Raw genomic sequence first — 19,126 nt, 5'->3', positions numbered from 1 at the left:
GTGGTGGTTGGGGGCAGGAAAAGGAAACAAATGCAGACTTACAAAGCAAAATGATATGACAACATTGTAAGAAAGCTGCATATGTAAGGATATCCAGAGTATACCAGAAAGGGACAGACATAGAAAAACAGCAGCATTTCAGATTCAAAGGGGGGAAAAATGGTAAAAAAGGCAAAATTAATGAATCTTCATTTCAGCACATGCAGTAGTTGAAACACAAATGAATTACTGGCACAAATAGGAGGTTACATGTATGATCATATAGCTGTTTCAGAGACATGGTTACAAAAAAACAAAGCTGGGAATTAAATATTCAGGGGTATGTTACTTTTCAGAAGGGCATGCAGGCAAGAAAGGATGCTGTTAGTAACTAGCTTTCATAGTATGAGATGCAGCAAATGCATCTTAGATGCTCTTTGTTTAAAAAAACGTAGAATCCATAATGAGGCAAGAAATAACAGGGAGGAAGACACTGATGGGATGTATAGACCCCCTAACTGTAGCTATAATGTAGAGTAGAGAATAAATCAGGAGATAATGAGGACATGTAAGAGGTTAATGCATTACTTTGGTGACTTGAATCTTCTTGCAGATTGTGAAAATCAGTTTTGGACCTGTAATGTATCATGAGGCAGGTTTAATAAGTGATGAATTTAAAAGATTATCTAAGACACAGTGACAAAAAAAATGGGCGAACTTAACACACTGTGTGACAGAAGAAATTTGGGTAAGAAACAATTGCGCTAAACTTAAGACAGATCACAAAGGAATGACATCAAAGCTCACTGGAGTGGACGAGGAAAGGAGTTTAGCAACAAAAATGAAGAACAACGACAAATATTTAAGAAAACAGGTCATGACTCACAGCAAACATACATTTCAGCAAGTAAGAAAAATTCTAAATCAGGAAAACACCATCTATGGTTAATGAAGGAAGTTAAGGATAGTACTAAGTTGAAAGAAAAGTCATCTAACATGGCATAGATTAGTGATAAACCATACGATGGGAACATTTAAAAAGCCAACAAATAACAATCAAAAAACTAAAAGGCCATAAGCTTTGAATGTTGAAACAGAAATAAAGAAACTAATGGGGATAAAGGCCCAATCTTCCCATGATTGATTGCATCCTTAGATATTAAAGCTGCAGAGATAGTGGATGCTTCCAAGATTCATTAGATTCTGGAAAACTCTCAGAGGATTGGAAAATTGCAAATACAGGAAGTTCCAAGGTTAAGAATGAGTTCCTTTTTTCCGCTGTTCAAAAGAAGAATGCTGATGCAAGTCAGAACAGATATGGGCTAATTAGTCCGCCCGTTTGTTAGGACAAAACATTGTTTGTAATTCAGACTTTTAAAATAATTTTCAAAACTGAGAAGCCAGAGGTCGGTTCGTAAGGACGGGACATTCATAATTAGGGTGTTCCTAACCCGGGAACTTCCTGTCTAACATCCTTATTCAAAAGGGCTATGAGACGAAAACAGGCAACAATAGACCAGTTAGCTTAACAGCTGTCATTGGGAAAATGTTAGTCTATTAAAAAAGGGTGAAATAGCAAAGTATTTAGAGAGTCAGTTTACACTCATTATGTTCCCAAACTCAATTCATCCATTTAGACATACATAATATAAAGCAGAGTCAGCATGGCTTCAAGAAGGGGAAATCATGTCTGACAGCAAGTTGGTTGGGCAAAAGGTAAATAGTAAAAGCACTATATTTAGATTTTCAAAGGCATTTAATAGGCTACTGCACACAAGGCCACCTAAGAGCCCAGTATTGAGGATCAACGTCGAGAATTGGCTTTTTCCCGATGAAGGACTTATACACGAAATGTTGATTCTTCTACGCCTCGAATGTTGCCTGGTCTGCTGTACTTTACCAGCACCACACTCTCGACTTTGATCTCCAGAATCTGCAGTGCTTACTTTCTCCTGATACAAGACATGGTTGGGATGAGGGTGGCATCCTCAGGATGGCAGACTGTGGAATGGGACAGGAATCAGTACTGTGGCACAGTTATTTACAATATATACCAGTGATTTGGATGTTGGAAGTGAATGTACTATCACCAAGTTTACATATGACAAGCAGGCAAAAGGACAAGTGGTGAGGATGACACAAGGAGTCTACAGAGGAATATGGACAGATAAAGTGAGTGGGGCAAAAACGTGGCACATGGAATACAATGTGGGAAAATGGGACATTATGCACTATTGAAAATAAAGAAGCTGATTGTTATTTAAAAGGAGGAAGACTGCAGAAAGCTGCAGCACGGATGGATTTGGGGGGTGGTCTTTAATGCATCCACAATAAAAGGCTAATATAGGAGTTCAATGGGTAATGTGAATGGCAAATAAACTTCATTCTATGTTACTTATTTCAATGGGAACGCAGTTTAACAATAAGAAAAAAAAAACAAAGAACTGTGGATGCTGGAAATCAGGACAAGAACAGAAATTGCTGGTAAAGCTCAGTAGGTCTTGCAGCATCTGTAGAGAGAAAGCAGAGCTAACCTTTTGGGTGCAGTGACCTTCAGAACTGATTGTAGCTTGGAAACATTTGGTATACCTGTTGAAAATGGGGTGAGGGGGTGATGGAAGTAGTAAATAACAGGTGAAGATGGAGCCCAAAGTGAGAGACCAGTTGACCAGTAAAATGAATGAGTAAAAGGTCAGCCTGGGAGGTTAGGGAAGTCTTGCTAAAACTATATTGATTATCAGAAAAAGGCAGGAAAGTGGAGTTGAGGATTATCAGATTAGCCAGGCCACTGAGTGGCAGAGTGGACTCAAATGGATCAAAATGGCCAACTTCTGCTCCTCAGTCACATTATCTCATGCATCATGTTATGGACATATGATGGAGTAGGCAACAGGCCAAATGGCCCATTCCTAATATTATTTCCCATGTTAAGCTCCCCCGGAAGCGGAACTCTCCTGAATGTAATATTTATTTTCACCAGTTCTTTATACTGTTGAATAAGATCTTGAATGAACTGCAGGCATAAACAAACAGGGTACCATAATCAGTTTAACCAACAATAGGTAGGTCAGATATGTTCCTAATAAATATGCTTAGACAGAGGTTATTACACACATCTGGAGCAGGTGGAATTTCTCGGCTAAGTGTTAAGATTACCAAATATGTGAAATAAGTTTCAATACTAAAATCAAATATTTAATTCATTACAATTTTTCCAAAAATCAACCTTAGAAAATACGTAGTCAGCTTTGGTCAGAGTTTCTTTCCACTTGTTTGGTCCTAACCTATATTTGACAACAGAAAATGCTTCTTAAATAATACAAGCAAACAGTGTGAATAATGACAAACAGTAGACTGTAAGAATCTAATCTAAGTGCAACTTTCCATCCATAACAAAACATCTGGCAAATCCAACTACAGAAACAAATTTTGAAAATTTTAAAACAGGAAGCATTTTTCTGTGCATTATGATTTTCTACAGTAGAAGCACAGGAGTAGTGCAACAGACATAACAGACTGCTAGAGCCCACGTGCACCTGATAAAGTCTACTACAGGTCAGGGAGAATGCTGCAGACAATCAGACTTTGGGCAAGTTACTGACGTGAGATTTCCACTACTCGTTTTCTTTATCTGATCATAGCATGCCTGCAGCATGGAAATAGGCCACTCAGCCCATCCAGTCCACATCAACTCTCTGAAGATCAGCCCACCCAGACCCACCCCCAACCCTTGGACACTATGGGCAATTTAGTATAGCTAATCCAGCTAACCTGTACATCCTTGGACTGTGGGACCAAACTGGAGAACATGGAGAAAACCTATGGAAACACTGGGAGAACGTATAAACTCCACTCAGACAGACAGTCGCCCCAGGTTGGAATCTAACTTGGGTCCCTGGCGCTGAGAGGCAGCAGTGCTAACCACTGAGCCACCCTGATATGCGCTTGTTTTTTTTAAGCCAAAGAAAATTGAGTCTGCCAGGTTCATTAATCCTGGCAAGCTTCTTCGAGGTCTTAAGTCGATAACGAGATTCCCGAGTGAAGCATTCATTTTCGTGAGGTCCTTGTGTGGCTTTTATTGGCTGTCATGAAAACACAGCACTGACTCAAGCCCTCCAAAAAGTGTTATGACTCCCACAGAAACAGATATTTAGAAAAGTATTCAAAATTGTAGAACCTGACTTGAAGAATCACAGCACATGATTTCAAACTTTAGTACTTTTACTATACCAAACAAGGCTACATTAACTAAACACCACTTATTACATTTGAACTAAAAATCTCCTTTGCATGGTTATACTTTACTCTGTCCCTGAGGTGGATATCAGTCTCTTCTCCAGAAACTAGACTTAGTTGAACTCTTATCTTGATCACTCATTTACTTTTCCCCTTTTACAGACAGGTTATTTCTAATCCTCAAATTGACTTTCACTGTATATTTCACCAGAAATCCTTCCTTTGAGCCGCACTAGACAAAACTTCCAGCCTCATTTAAATCCACATGAAGTTAGTTTCAATAAAACCATAAACTCCCACCTGTTTTCTGCACAGTGGACAAAGACTAGCTGACCTTCTCTCTGCATGCTCTTTTGATTCTTGTAAACTAACCCATCTGAGCAGTTCATGAGAAATCTTAAGAAACCTGCACCCATTAACACAATGACTTCTGTAGACTTTTCCTTCCTAAAGCTCATGCACCTGGACGTATGTACTAAGATATGGGGTAAGTGTTAACTAAACTCTCAAAACTCTCAAAAGTCTTTTTGAAGTTATGTTGTTAAAGACATGCAGAAGATAGTCATTGTTTAATTGAGGACTGGGATTACAGATCGGGTCCTGTAACACAGCAGTAGTGTCTCCATCTCAGAGCCAGAAAGTCCAAATCAAAGTCTCAATTGCCACAGATTTTTTTTTTAAATCAGTAAGGAGGTGAAGGAGAGGACTTGGATTCCATAGTGACCAAACTCAGATGGGAGGCTGGATTATTCGACAAAAAGCCACTATTCAAAGTCTATCACCACCCAGAATGCAGTCAATGCCAACCATTGCCTCAAAATTGATGTTGAGGTGGCTCAAACATGCAGCTATCATCTTGATGGAATTTCACATTGGCCACAAGCTTCAAAACCTCCTGATAGAAATCCATACCCCATGATTTACATTTGACCGGCTCTGCAGAACCTCTGTCCCTTTCCATTCTGTCTGGTGGAATATCCTGTATTGCCATAATTCCATCCAGGAAATTGGAAGGGACAAGCACACAATCTCTCTCTCCCTGACGCCAACACAGAAAATATAGATCAAGTTAGCTAGGACACTGAGTTATCAGTTATAACACACAGACTTGTTAAATTTTCTCACATAATGCAGCCTCACCTCTGGAATTCAGCTGTTTTGTCCATGTTTGAACAGAGGCCGAGTGGCCCTGATGGAACCCAAACTGGGCACCATTGAGCAGGTTATTGCTGAGCAGGTGCCGTTGGTGACAGCTTCCATACTTTAATGATGATAAACAGTAGGCTGATGGGGCAGTAATTGGCCAGGTTGGATTTGTCCTGCTTTTTAATGTACAGGACATACTTGGACTATTTTCCACATTGTCGGGTAGATATTAGTGTTGTAACTGCACTGAAAGAGCTTGGCTAGGAGAGCAGCAAGTTGTGGAGCATAAGTCTTCAGGACTATAGTTGGCATGTTGTTAGGGGCCCATAGTCTTTGCAGTATCCACTGCCTCCAATCTTTTCTTGATATTACGTGAAGTGAATGGAATTGGCTGAAGACTGGTATCTGTAATGCTGGGCACCACTGGAGGAGATAGAGATAGATCATCCACTCAGCACTACAGGCTGAAGATTACTGCGAAAGCTTCAGCCTGATCTTTTGCACTAATATGCTGGGCTCTTCCATCATTGAGGATGGGGATATTTGTGGGGGCTTCTTCTCCAACGAGTTGTTTTATCATCCACCACCATTCACAAATGAACGTGGCAGGACTGCAGAGCTTACATCTGATCTGTTGGTTGTGGGATTGGTCAGTTCTGTCTATCCCTCGCTGCTTATGCTGTTTGGTGTGCAAGTCATCCTTTTTGGTGGCTTCACCAGGTTGACACCTCATCTTCAGATCTGCCTGGTGCTGCTCCTGGTATGCCCTCCTGCACTGAACCAGGGTTGATCCCCTAACTTGATGGTAATGGTTGAGCGGGGGATATGCCAGGCCATGAGGTTACAGATTGTGCAGAAGTACAGTTCTGTTGCTGTTGATGGTCCAAAGGTCCTCATGGATGCCCACTCTTCAGTTGTTACATCTGCTGAAGTCTGTCCCATTTAGCACAGTGATAGTGCCACACAACACATTGGAAGTTATTCTCAGTGTGAAGGTGGGACATTGTCTCCACAAGGTCTGTGAGATTGTCAATCTTAGAAATACTGTCATGAATAGATGCATCTGCAGCTAGCAGATTGGCAAGGATGAGGTCAAGTATGTTTTTTTCCTTTTGTTTATGTCCTAATCATCTGTTGGAGATGCAATCTAGCAGCTATCCTTTCGGAGTCAACCAGCTCGATCAGAAGTGCTGCTGATGAGCCACTCTTCGTGGATTTTGAGATCCCTCACCTAGAGTATATTTTAGGTCTTACCATCCTCAGTGCTTCCTCTAAGTGTTATTCAACACGGAGGAGTACTGATTCATCAGCTGAGGGAGGGCATTATGTGGTAATCACCAGGTGGTTTCCCTGCCCATGTTTAACCTGAAGCCATGAGACCTCATGGGATCCGGAGTCAATATTGAGGACTCCCAGGGCAACTCCTTCCCAACTACATTCCACTGCGCCACCACCTTTGCTGGTGATAAGGATTTAAAATTTGAATTTAGGCTGTTGTCAGAAGCAACAAACACATGTAGGCTTTTATTAACCACAAAATGGCTTTTCAATTTATACAGATCACATTCCATTGTCCATTGATTCTTTTGACCAATCGCAATACCGAGCAGTCCCTCCTTGGGATCTAGATCTTCAGTGAGACAGAACATATCCAGGGATGCTGAAGGTGCTGTCTGGGACAATCATAATCATGGAATCAAAGCTTACAGACAATGTCAGGCTATTGCTTGACTAGTCTATAAGACAGCTCTCCCAACTTTGGCACTAGCCCCCAGATGTTAGTGAAGACGACTTGCATGGTCAACGAGGCTGTTTCTGTCGTCGTCTTTTCTGGTGCCTAGGTCGATGCCGGGTGATCCATCAGTTTTCATGTTTTTTTGAGATTTTGTAGCAATTGGTACAACTGCATGGCTTCCTTGGCCATTTCAGAGACAATTGAGAGTCAACCTGGCCTGGAGTCACATGTAGGCCAGACCAGGTAAGAACATTAGTGAACCAGATGTTTCTTTTTCCCGACAATCGACAAAGATTTCCTGGTTATCAGTAGATTCTTAATTCCAGATTTTAAAAACTGAATTCAAATTCCACCATCTGTCATGGTGGGATTTGAACCTGGGTCCCCCAGAACATTATCTGGGTCTCTGGATTAATAGTCCAGTGATAATACCACTAGGCTATCAGTTATCTATATATTCTTCCTCAGGTTCAATGCCCAGATCTACTTACACTATTCCAAGTGGGGTCTAATTAAGGTTTTGTAGAGCTACAATATAACTCTATCCTCATATTCCAATCCTGTAGATGTCAAGTCCAGAATTCCATTAGCTTTCTTGATTGTTTTTTGCCCCTTTTCATGCCATTTTGAAGATCTATGGTCCTGAACCCCAAAATCTCTGGATATCCACGATAATAATCATTGTACCATCTAGAAAGAATCTAATCTTATTTACTTCACTTCACTAAGTGGGTGTGGACACTTCAAACTAATGAAGGTGCTTGACATGCCAGCTCAGGTGAGAATCTCCATCTATGGTTGGCCTGTATTTTGTCCTGTCACTTGAATTCTAACCCCTAAAGGCAGCAGAACTGAAACTGGTTGATTTTCTTGGCATGTTAGCACACAGTTTAAATTTTGCATGCATAGCACAAAGTGAGCAGAATTATGGCTTATAGATTAGGAGAGAGTGAGAACTGCAGATACTGAAGATCAGAGTCAAAGAGTGTGGTGCTGGAAAAGCACAGCCAGTCAGGCAGCATCAGAAGAGCAGAACAATCAATGTTTTGAGCATTCCCGGTGAAGAGCTTATCCTTGAAACATCAACTCTCCTGTTGATCGGATGCTGCCTGACTGGCTGTGTATTTCCAGCACTACACTTTTTGACTATGGCTTATAGATTCTCAGTTTGCTCAACTTTATCCTCTTAATTTGACTGATGTTCAAAGACTATGCGCACATCCACATATCTTGCATTACAGACAGCTTGTGTGTGCTTCCACAATAACCTGCAACTAATGTTATCTTCACCACACTGCATTAAAAGAAATCAGTGTCAGCTGAGTAAGATTATTCCAAATTGTAATCAGTGAATGAAAGCAAACATCAAAAAAAGACTGAAGTTTCCATACCCCTGGCTGGACAAAGGTATCACCCAGTAAAAGCTTCATCACATGTTTACTGAAGTCAACAATGTTCCTTAGTCGACGGGGAGCTTCTTCCAATGCCTGCAAAATTAAATCATACATTAACACTTCAAAATGAAGTTGTACAAAAGTGGCATGTTTTGGACTCAGTTTATATTTCAACCTGGTTATCGCAGCAATGTGAAACAGTCTATGTATAGTCATAATACTCCTATTTAACATTTGATTCTAATAACAAGCAAACAAAATCATATATTCTCTGCAGTTGTTAATCAGTTTTCTTTCAGTACTTCGCATATTTAAAATGCAAGTTCCATTTTGATGCCGAAATAAGAAACGCATGATTACAGATCAACAATGAATATTTTGCTAGATATAGTCATCACATTACATCAGTATGGCACAAGAAAAATCACATAATTAAACCTGCTTTCACAATTTGTTAATTTGCTTTGCAATTCACTCTTGATTCGATTTTTCCTACCATTTACTCCTTTCATAGTTGATGATAGCCAACAAATCTCTAGTTCTGCAGTTGTTATGTAGCTTGCCATTTCAAGACAGGACCAGATTTGTGGCAGTGTACAATAAGGAGGTTAAATCAATTAACCTACAACTTGAATCTGGAACATGGATAAAAATACTAATTTTAACTGTACTTGTTAGTTAACCTATTGTATTTGTGTATTGAAAATCTGTATTCATTACGTAAACTGAAAATTCTTACTGTAATCGTATCTATTCTCTTTTGCTTCTTGCAAGATTACAAAAGGACTAAATACTGTGGACAAGAAGCTGTTTCATCTTACCCAAAACAGACATGGTTTGCATTTCAAAGGACTCTGCACAAAGTGTGATATCAATGAGTCATAAATGGGACAGGTTTAAGGGGGCTGTTGTAGCACAGGGGTAGTATCCCTCCCTCTGAGGGAGAGGCCTAGCTTCAATTCACACCATATATAGAATGCCAAAAGAGAGAATTGGTTAGAATAATCAATAAATATGGAACCTTTCAAAATTTTTAAACATAAAGAAAATCAATATCACCAGCTATGATTTACAGCATCAAAAATGAAAACTGTAGAGAACAGATGCACAAGAATTTAATGGAAGCAGAGTATGGTGGGAAAGGATTTTAAAAAAGCATTGAAAACATGAACTACATTACTCCAGATTTTATTATTCTGCATTAAATCTCAATCTCAATGGAACTCACTCCTCACCTCAATGGATCTGGCAAGTTGTGACACAGAACTTCCCTACCCTGATCACACTTGCATTTGGCACCTAGTCAAGAGGATACCAAGGCTTCCAGCAGTAATGTTGTCAAGCACAGTACACAAGTAATTGCAATCAAGTATTTCAAAGATAGCAAACAACCAAGCAAAATGCAGCGATGACCTTCAACTTTTATTTAAATTTTAACAAGCAAGTGGTTGGGGTACGTACTTGGGATTAAAGGTAGAAACAGATAGATCCAAAATTTTAAAACTACCCAAGAGATCTGAAATTTATTGTAATGGGGAGATTCTTAGATTATTTACAGTGTGGAAACAGGCCCTTCGGCCCAACAAGTCCACACCAACCCGCCGAAGTGCAACCCACCCAGACCCATTCCCCTACATTTACCCCTAACACTATGGGCAATTTAACATGGCCAATTCACCTAACCTGCACATTTTTGGACTGTGGGAGATCTGTCAGCCCACAAACAAAATTAGTTTTCCAGCAACAAAAGTGTTTTTTCCAACAGCAATTTAACCAGTGTGCTGTTAAACGAAAAATCTAGTCACATTTCATTCAAGATGATAAAACTTTTTCCAAGATATTTTAACAGTGAAATCTACTCAATTGCAGTCTGGGACTTCAACAATGCATTTGACTGGAAGAGTACAATTAAAAAAGTTAACTTCTCAATTTTAATAATGCAGGTGCAGACCACATTAGATTCACTCAATTTCAGAAAGGTCTTGAGAGAATTATGACAATTTTAACTTTCATCATTGCCATGAAATGTTGGCATTACATTGTTTTACGCTGACTACCATTAGCAAAGTCAGGTTTTTTAGTCGCACGCAAACTACTTTAGTAGTAACAGAAATTATATTACCTGATTTGGCTGCGAACGTTCATTGGGAAATTTCAGAAAACGCAGTACTTGACAATGCTGCCAAAACAAAAATCTCAAATAACTATTTATATTCATCCTTCTACATACTTATTCAACTAAATATACAATTAATAAATATATTAAATGATGTGCTCTGGATTAGTGGTGCTAGAAGAGCACAGCAGTTCAGGCAGCATCCAAGGAGCTTCGAAATCGATGTTTCAGACAAAAGCCCTTCATCAGGAATAAAGGCAGTGAGCCTGAAGCGTCGAGAGATAAGCTAGAGGAGGGTGGGGGTGGGGAGAAAGTAGCATAGAGTACAATGGGTGAGTGGGGGAGGAGATGAAGGTGATAGGTCAAGGAGGAGAGGGTGGAGTGGATAGGTAGAAAAGGAGATAGGCAGGTAGGACAAGTCAAGGAGACAGGAACTGAGCTGGAAGTTTGAAACTAGGATGAGGTGGGGGTGTGATTGATTGGTGCGGGTGTCCCGGAGCTGTTCCCTAAAGCGCTCTGCTAGGAGGCGCCCAGTCTCCCCAATGTAGAGGAGACCGCATCGGGAGCAACGGATACAATAAATGATATTAGTGGATGTGCAGGTAAAACTTTGACGTATCTGGAAGGCTCCTTTAGGACCTTGGATAGAGGGGAGGAAGGAGGTGTGGGCACAGGTATTACAGTTCCTGCGGTGGCAGGGGAAAGTGCCAGGCTGGAAGGGTGGTTTGTAGGGGGGGCGTGGACCTGACCAGGTAGTCATGGAGGTAGTCACCTCTGCCCTCAGACCCCACCCCTCCAACCGTAACAAGGACAGAACGCCCCTGGTGCTCACCTTCCACCCTACCAACCTTCGCATAAACCAAAACATTTCCGCCACCTCCAAACAGACCCCACCACCAGGAATATATTTCCCTCCTCACCCCTTTCTGCCTTCCGCAAAGACCGTTCCCTCCGTGACTACCTGGTCAGGTGCACTCCCCCCTACAACCCACCCTCCCATCCTGGCACTTTCCCCTGCCACCACAGGAACTGTAAAACCTGCGCCCACACCTCCTTCCTCAGGTGTGAGGAGAAAGATTTAAAAAGAACACGTGGGTCAGGTTTTTTTTCCACTCAGTGGCTCATGCACAGAATGAGCTTCCAGAGGAAGTGGCAGATGCGAGTACAGTTACAACATTTAAAAGTTATCTAAATAAGTGCATGAATAAGAAATATTTGGATGGATATGGACCATGTACAGGCAGGTGACACGAGTTTGGGATTGTGGTCGGCGTGAACTGGTTGTACTGTTTTCATGTTGTTTGACTTCATGAAACTTTGCAACTATGAGTTCGATAGTCTCTGTCAGATAATCGCTTAGTGCTCCATTTGGCCTCAAACACATGTCCTCAGAACGAAAACATAAAGGGGAAATCCAGCCTGGCCTTCTGATTATTATCTGACAACCTCTGCATATATTTAATCTCAGAATAAGATTAGACCTGAATACGATCCCTCCCAGCATAAGTCGGGGAAAAAAAACTCAGCAAATACAATATTCTTGTTAGTTCCATACCAATACAACGATTCCAGGTATACTGAAAGTGCTTTTGCACTTCTCAACCCACCATATTACATTCATGCATCCACTTAGCCAGCAATGAATTTGCATTTGTATAGATTTGCAAAGTCACTTGCAATCATATTTCATTGGAAAGACTGGCGCCCCAAGTAGTTTATTATACTTACCCGCAACATAGAAGAGAAGCAGCAAAGATTATAAACTTTACAGCATTACAGGGACAGCCTGAGACAAGAGGTCAAGTGGATAACTGGTACAGACAGCTTGCATAGACTTGATGGGCTCAATGGTGCTTTTCCATCCAGAATAATTGATTAACAGCTATACATCCCATACTGAATTCTTTCAACAAGAAAAATCTGAATCTAAGCAAACCAAATATGATAAAATGCAGATATTCAGTGAGCTTATTTAGATTATTCGCACAATAATGAAATCAGTGATACAAGATGGCATTTGAATCTGCTTAATGCATTTTCAGCATAAATTATTAGTTTAAACCAGTTAGACATGAAGTGACAAGTCATTAATTCATTCTGGATGGATGTGTTGTCCCAGTCAACTGGGACAACACATCCATCCTCAGATAAGCCAAATAGAGACATGCATGAGAATTCCTGGAAGCATGGCATTGTAACCAGAACTCATCAACAAACACATCAACTTGGACCCCATTCACCATCCCACTGAGAAAAAGAACAAGAAATGACATCACCACCCCAAGGAATGCTAAACACACATAGAAAGTAGGCCATACCATGAGTGCTTCATCCGAAGGCTCACTGATGTTACCTAGTATGGTGATGAAACGTCTGAAAGCGAACCTTCCAGCTCACCGAGCAAATGTACATCCAGGTAAATAGGCACTTGGGTTTAACACAGGTATTAGACTAATGTATTTTCTTTTTCCTAGCAAATACAGCGACACCAACTCTTTTTTCCATGCTCTTTCTCTTTTCATAAATAGGTTATGATCATTCCCAGTCATGATTTTTCCTGTCTCCATATCTCAGCAATCACAACCATGTTTTGTTCCTTATTACCTATCATGTCTCATATTTTCCTGTTTTATTACAGACAACGTGCAAACTTGCTTCCAATCCTAGTTAGACAGAAATTTCAGGACAGAGAACATGCCAAATTTTACATCTTGCCAATAGGGCCAACCCGCTTTCGGTAACTGTGTGATCAGACTGTTGCACCAAATGGCTTAATGATTTATTTTACTCATCTACTTTTTAAAGTCACCATGCATTTTTCTTTAAGTAGAAGTTTACTTTTCAAACTTTGCTGGTTTCAGAGAGCTGGATTCAAGACACCATTCAATTCTTTTTATAATATGACAAACAAAGAATACAAAGGACAGAGGGTCCGGAGAAGGCACAAAGATAATGTCAAAAATAAACGAACAAGCTGGTTTCTCTTCTCTTGACAGACCTCTTAAAAAGGTAGTTAAAATTACAAAAGATTTCATTGAAGTAGAGAGAGAGAAAAATGGGAAGAACAAAGCTAGAGGCCATTAATCAGGTTAAAATGGTCAGCAAAATGTCAAAGAGGGAACAGTGATAATGTGGAAGGCAGTGCCAGATAGTAGATGAGGCAAATAACAAAATGAATTAAGAGGCTAAATAATCCTGTTCAGAGGCTAACATAGAGGGTTAATGTTCATAGAGTTAAAGAAGGCGGAAGCTCAAGTGAATCACAAGTGCCAGCATGAGTTGATTGCCTAGTCCTGTACTGTAATTTCTACTTAATTTACAGTTCAACAGTAAGCAAGCTACTTTTATTAAAAAATATTGTTAGTTATTTGGATAAGATTGTGTTTTGGGATTGTCTTTACAATTCAAATAAAATGAAGGTGGTGACCTGAACTGAAGTCTGACTGACAACTGATCAAGGAAATGGGGTTAAAGATTAAAGGAAACGTTTATTACTCTGGGAAGAAGGTGCGAAGTATTAACACTTTATTACTATGGTAAAGGTAGCTCTGATGTACAGACTGAGTTTGAAAAGTCCCACCCAACGTGTTAACAAAGTCAGATTGTAAATATTTACAATGTAAACTGTCCATTTAGTTCCAAGATGAAAAAGCAGACTCTCAAGGATATAAGGCTGTGTGATTCACACTAAAATGATAGTAGGGGCGGGGATGAAGGTGATAGGTCAGGGAGGAGAGGGTGGAGTGGATAGGTAGAAAAGGAGATAGGCAGGTAGGACAAGTCCGGACAAGTCATGGGGACAGTGCTGAGCTGGAAGTTTGGAACTAGGGTGAGGTGGGGGAAGGGGAAATGAGAAAACTGTTGAAGACCACATTGATGCCCTGGGGTTGAAGTGTTCTGAGGTGGAAGATGAGGCGTTTTTCTTCCAGGCATCTGGTGGTGAGGGAGCAGCGGTGAAGGAGGCCGGGTAGAATGGTTATTTCTAGGAGAGGTAGGCAAGTAGTGCAGGAGTCTCCTGCAGTGATCCCCAATCGCAAATGTTACAATCTGCCTGTACTGCACACAAACAAAACTTTTCAGTGTACCTAGGTACATGTAACAACAATAAATCAAGTATGGTGTTTTGGAAAATGAAGGTGGTGATCGACTCTCGGGGGAAATGTAGCACTGACAGCCAGGTTTCTAGAAGCAAGACTGTGTCTACTGTAATGAGGGTGACATTAGATTCCAAAATGATGATGGGGCCTCTCATCAGACATCTCTGCAGCTGACAGGGAGACACCAGACTGGTATGTTACCTCCCTGCTGCCACAGTCAAGGATGACTCAGAGGGTGCAGAATATTCTCAAAGGGGGAGAGGAACCAGCAGGAGGTTGCTGTACACACTGATTCCAACAAGATTGAAAGAGAAGAGAACAAGGTTCTGAGGAGAAAATATAGGAAATTAGGCAGGTGGTTAAAATGTAGGTCCTCGAGGTTAGATATATCGGATCTTTTCTTCAGGTAAGGGAGTCCAAACCTAGAGGGCATATGTTTTCCCCCTCTCGCCTTAAACCTAAGAGACCTAAGGGGCAACTTTTTTACGCAGAGAATGGTGCATGTATAGAACAAGTGGCCAGAGGAAGTGGTGGAGGCTGGTACAATTACAATATTCAAAAGCCACTTGGATGGGTATATGAATAGGAAGGGCTTAGAGGGATGTGGGCCAAATAGCAAATGGAATTAGATTTGTTTAGTAGATCAGCCTTCTCAAGAATATGTCTTGAAAGGTCATGGATTTACATATGAATCAATCGAAACCTTCATCTCCATTCTAAGTGATTGAAGACTTAACAGTAATCTAGATTTGTTCAATACATCACATTTATTGCATTACACTTGGATTTTTTTATTATAAATTCTGTGGTCAATGGTCCTGCCCCACTAGCTACCTGACAAAGGAGCAATGCTCCGAAAGCTTGTACTTCCAAATAAACCTGTTAGCCTATAACCTAGTATTGTCTGGTTTTTAAACTGATTGAAGTTATACTGTAATTGATTATATTCGATCTTGTGGTAGAACTTGATTAGAGTTGACAAAACTACTGAACTGATCAGCTCTTGCCACTAGGTAATCCAAGGAGTTTTATGACAATTCAGAATTGAAGCCAGGAGAAAGACTTTCTGGATAAAAACAGAGGGTGGGAATAGGAAGGGAAGTGTGAAGTGCGACTGATGACAGACGCAGGAACCAGAGAAAGGCATTTCAGGGCAGTGCAGGGGTGGAGGTGTGGATAAAAATCTCAAAAACAGGCATGCCACAGGACTGAACGTCTGTGAACAAAATTAAACAAACTCTCAAATATTTATTTTAAATACTGCCATCATTTTATTAACATTAAAGCAAAATAATGCTGAGTCAACATTTGTCAAGGCATCCAACTTCAATTCCACCAAGGCAGATAAAGCAATTTGGAAATTCAGGAAATAGGAGTCCACTGATCACTTAGAAGCCATTGCCGACTGTCAGAAAAAGCTCATCTGGTTCACTACTGTCCTTTCAGGATGGAAATCTGCCACTCTCATCTGGCACAACAATGTGGTTGACTCTTAACTGCCTTCTGAGCAAATGCAAGAGTATTAGAACCCTCACCGATTTTTCATTCTTTTTAGTCTATTATCAATTTTGGTTTTGAACTTTGAACTGGAAATCGACTTGTGGAAACAATTTGTTCTAAGAGGAAAACAATCGACCAAACAAGCTTTTGTTAATTATGAGTCCAGGCATGGTGGTTAAATGCTGGCTGATTCTTGATTAAATAGGACTCCTTCAGACACAGGACACCAGGACACCTATTAACTAGGTCAATACCTGGGAATCGGTTCTGACATGTCTGGAAGAAACCTTATATTCAATCAGATGACAGGTGTTGAATGGTAATTGAGGCATCAGGAAAAGATTATCAGTCTATCCAGAGAGTACCATAGTTGTAGTTTATTGTTAGAACTATGTTTTCTGTGGAGCAGAGGTGATGACACACACAATTAAGATTTGAAAGCTCTCTTCCTAACCTACCACACAAGCTTCCAGATGTCCAAAGAGCAGAAAGCAGAGTTGGGATTATGACTTCCTTGACCTGAATGAACTGAAAACCTGACCCTGATCAACATGTCCACAAAAAATCATCCAAGGAGGCCATATCTACGCCTGTGAAACAACACATAATTAAAACTGTTTAAATGATCTGGCCAATTGTGTTTTTTCTTTTATTTCTCCCTTTTTTTGTGAATGAGGGCTGAAAACAAGTGTTTTGGGTTTAAACGTAGACATTAATTGGATTACCATGTTGCTTAATTACTTCCTGTTAATTTATTAAATATGCCATAACTTTACGTTTTTTGCTTTAATTCTAGACACCAGTTTTGTATCTTATCATTTGCAAAGTCAGGATTTGGCTATTCAAAAGTCTGGTTAGGAACCAAATGAGTAGCAAATAATGCAACAAGACTAGCAAAGGAGCAGAGGAGGAAGCAGCAACTGAACTAGAGAATGGAGGGACAATGAGCACACAATTGCATCAGCATCAACTTCCTGTTCCAGTGTGGTGCAGGTACAGAATGATGTTTGTGACATCTTTTTCCTGTTCAAGCACAACAGCAGAAGATAGTGATTGTTTGAAATACCTCCAGTAATTACATCTCTCCCTGCTTCATTTCTTTCATAATCTGCCAAGGATATACCTTTGCCCCCAACTTTCAAAATTTACATGCGGTCTTGTGAAAGTATCACCCACAGCCAGTTCTGCAATACTAATTAGGCTTATGCTAAGGACCGCAAGTCTTAATTTTCCACACGTGAATCCCTCCGTTTCCCTTGCATTGTCAGACTCCCAAGAACAAAGTCATAAATTCTTCCTGGTAAAACTTTAAAAATTTCTCTCCACAGATTTGACTAGCCCAAAAATATCAGATCATATTATGTGTTAAATATAGCCAGAGTCCCAGTACATACAACTTTGTCCAAATCATTTGCTATTGCATCCCCCCTCCCACCCCCATTCAATTATACTCAAAAGTATATGCTATTGCAAATCTAATTGGCCCCACTTCAGCTTAAAATTTTATATTAGATTAGATTACTTAGTGTGGAAACAGGCCCTTCGGCCCAACAAGTCCACACCGACCCACCGAAGCGCAACCCACCCATTCCCCTACATTTACCCCTTTACCTAACACTATGGGCAATTTAACATGGCCAATTCACCTGACCTGCACATCTTTGGACTGTGGGAGGAAACCGGAGTACCCGGTGGAAACCCACGCAGGCACAGGGAGAATGTGCAAACTCCACACAGTCAGTCGCCTGAGTCGGGAATTGAACCCGGGTCTCTGGCGCTGTGAGGCAGCAGTGCTAACCACTGCCACCGTACCGCCCACAAAATATCTTGCACAGACTGCCTGGTACATCTGTAGCTTCAACAGAAGCTTTCTGCATTTTTAAATGTCAAGCCTAAAAAGGTCAGTGTTTTCAAAACATTTACCAGTACAGCTTGAATATTATAACAAATCACAATAATCAGTCACACACAGATCTGCCATTTATTGATTGTATCAACACTTTATGGACTCAATGGTGATTTTCCTATTCTAGCAAATCCAAACCATCTTAAAAACAAAACAAGGAAACAACTAAATTAAATCTGAATTAAAGATCACAACATTAGATTAATGTCCCAACAAGTTTATTTGGAAGCAAGCTTTGAAGAAGCATTCGAAGTGCTGCTTCTTTATCAGGTGGTTGGGGAGCAAGACCATAAGGCACAGAATTGATAGCAAAGGATTACAAGTCATGCGGCTGAAATAAATTAAACAAACTTAGATTAAATCTTTCATCTTTTGGAATAGTTTTGCGAGTTTTGGTTCATTAATATGTAAATCCCAAAACTCCTTTCAAATCACATTCTCAAGATACATTTTGTTAGAAAACATGAAGTTGTCATCTCAGCTCAGACAATGCATTGAAGGTGTGAGGTCAGAGTCTGTCTGGATCCCAAGCTTGAGCCAGACTGGTTCTATTTCTAAAGTGGAATTTACAGAATCTTACATAGACTGACTGTAGGTTATGCATTTTTTTGAGCAAAAAAAAACATAATTCTGCAAATACAGATTCATCTCATAAGCTGATATGTGCGCGCTTGCAGGAGAAACAGAGGTGTGTATATAAGTGCCTGAGAGAGAGAGTGTGTGTATTTGAGTGTGTACGTTTAGTCAAGTGTAGTGATGGAGTATAAGCCTGTGAGAATGCGGGGTGTGTGTACATATGAGATAGACCCTCTCTCATACACACCTATGTTAGTGTGAGAGTATGTTGGAGTGAGAGAGAGAATGGGAGAGGGAGTATATAGTGCAGTGGGATCACCTGTCGTGTGATACGAATCCAAGGTCCCAATTGAGGCCATCTCCATGGGTACCGAATTTGGTTATCAGCCTCTGTTTGGCTACTTTGTGTTGCTGCTTGTGCCGAAGTCTGCCTCGGAGGAC

At 40.5% G+C, this 19,126-nt stretch overlaps 1 protein-coding gene across 1 annotated transcript in view; it reads right to left on the bottom strand.

Moving 5' to 3' along the window:
• The window catches only part of ippk (inositol 1,3,4,5,6-pentakisphosphate 2-kinase), an 85,187-nt gene that overhangs the window by 43,435 nt on the left and 22,626 nt on the right, over nt 1-19,126 (bottom strand). The window contains exons 2-3 of the mRNA XM_072582116.1: nt 10,613-10,669; nt 8,488-8,583 (exon numbers count right to left, since the gene is read on the bottom strand). Of these exons, the coding sequence (XP_072438217.1) occupies nt 8,488-8,583; nt 10,613-10,669 (153 nt within the window). The remainder of the gene's footprint in view (nt 1-8,487; nt 8,584-10,612; nt 10,670-19,126) is intronic.

The sequence above is a fragment of the Chiloscyllium punctatum genome, chromosome 12 (genome assembly GCF_047496795.1).
Source record: "Chiloscyllium punctatum isolate Juve2018m chromosome 12, sChiPun1.3, whole genome shotgun sequence".
NCBI classification, from domain to species: domain Eukaryota; kingdom Metazoa; phylum Chordata; class Chondrichthyes; order Orectolobiformes; family Hemiscylliidae; genus Chiloscyllium; species Chiloscyllium punctatum.
This window is presented reverse-complemented; position numbering and strand designations above follow the sequence as displayed.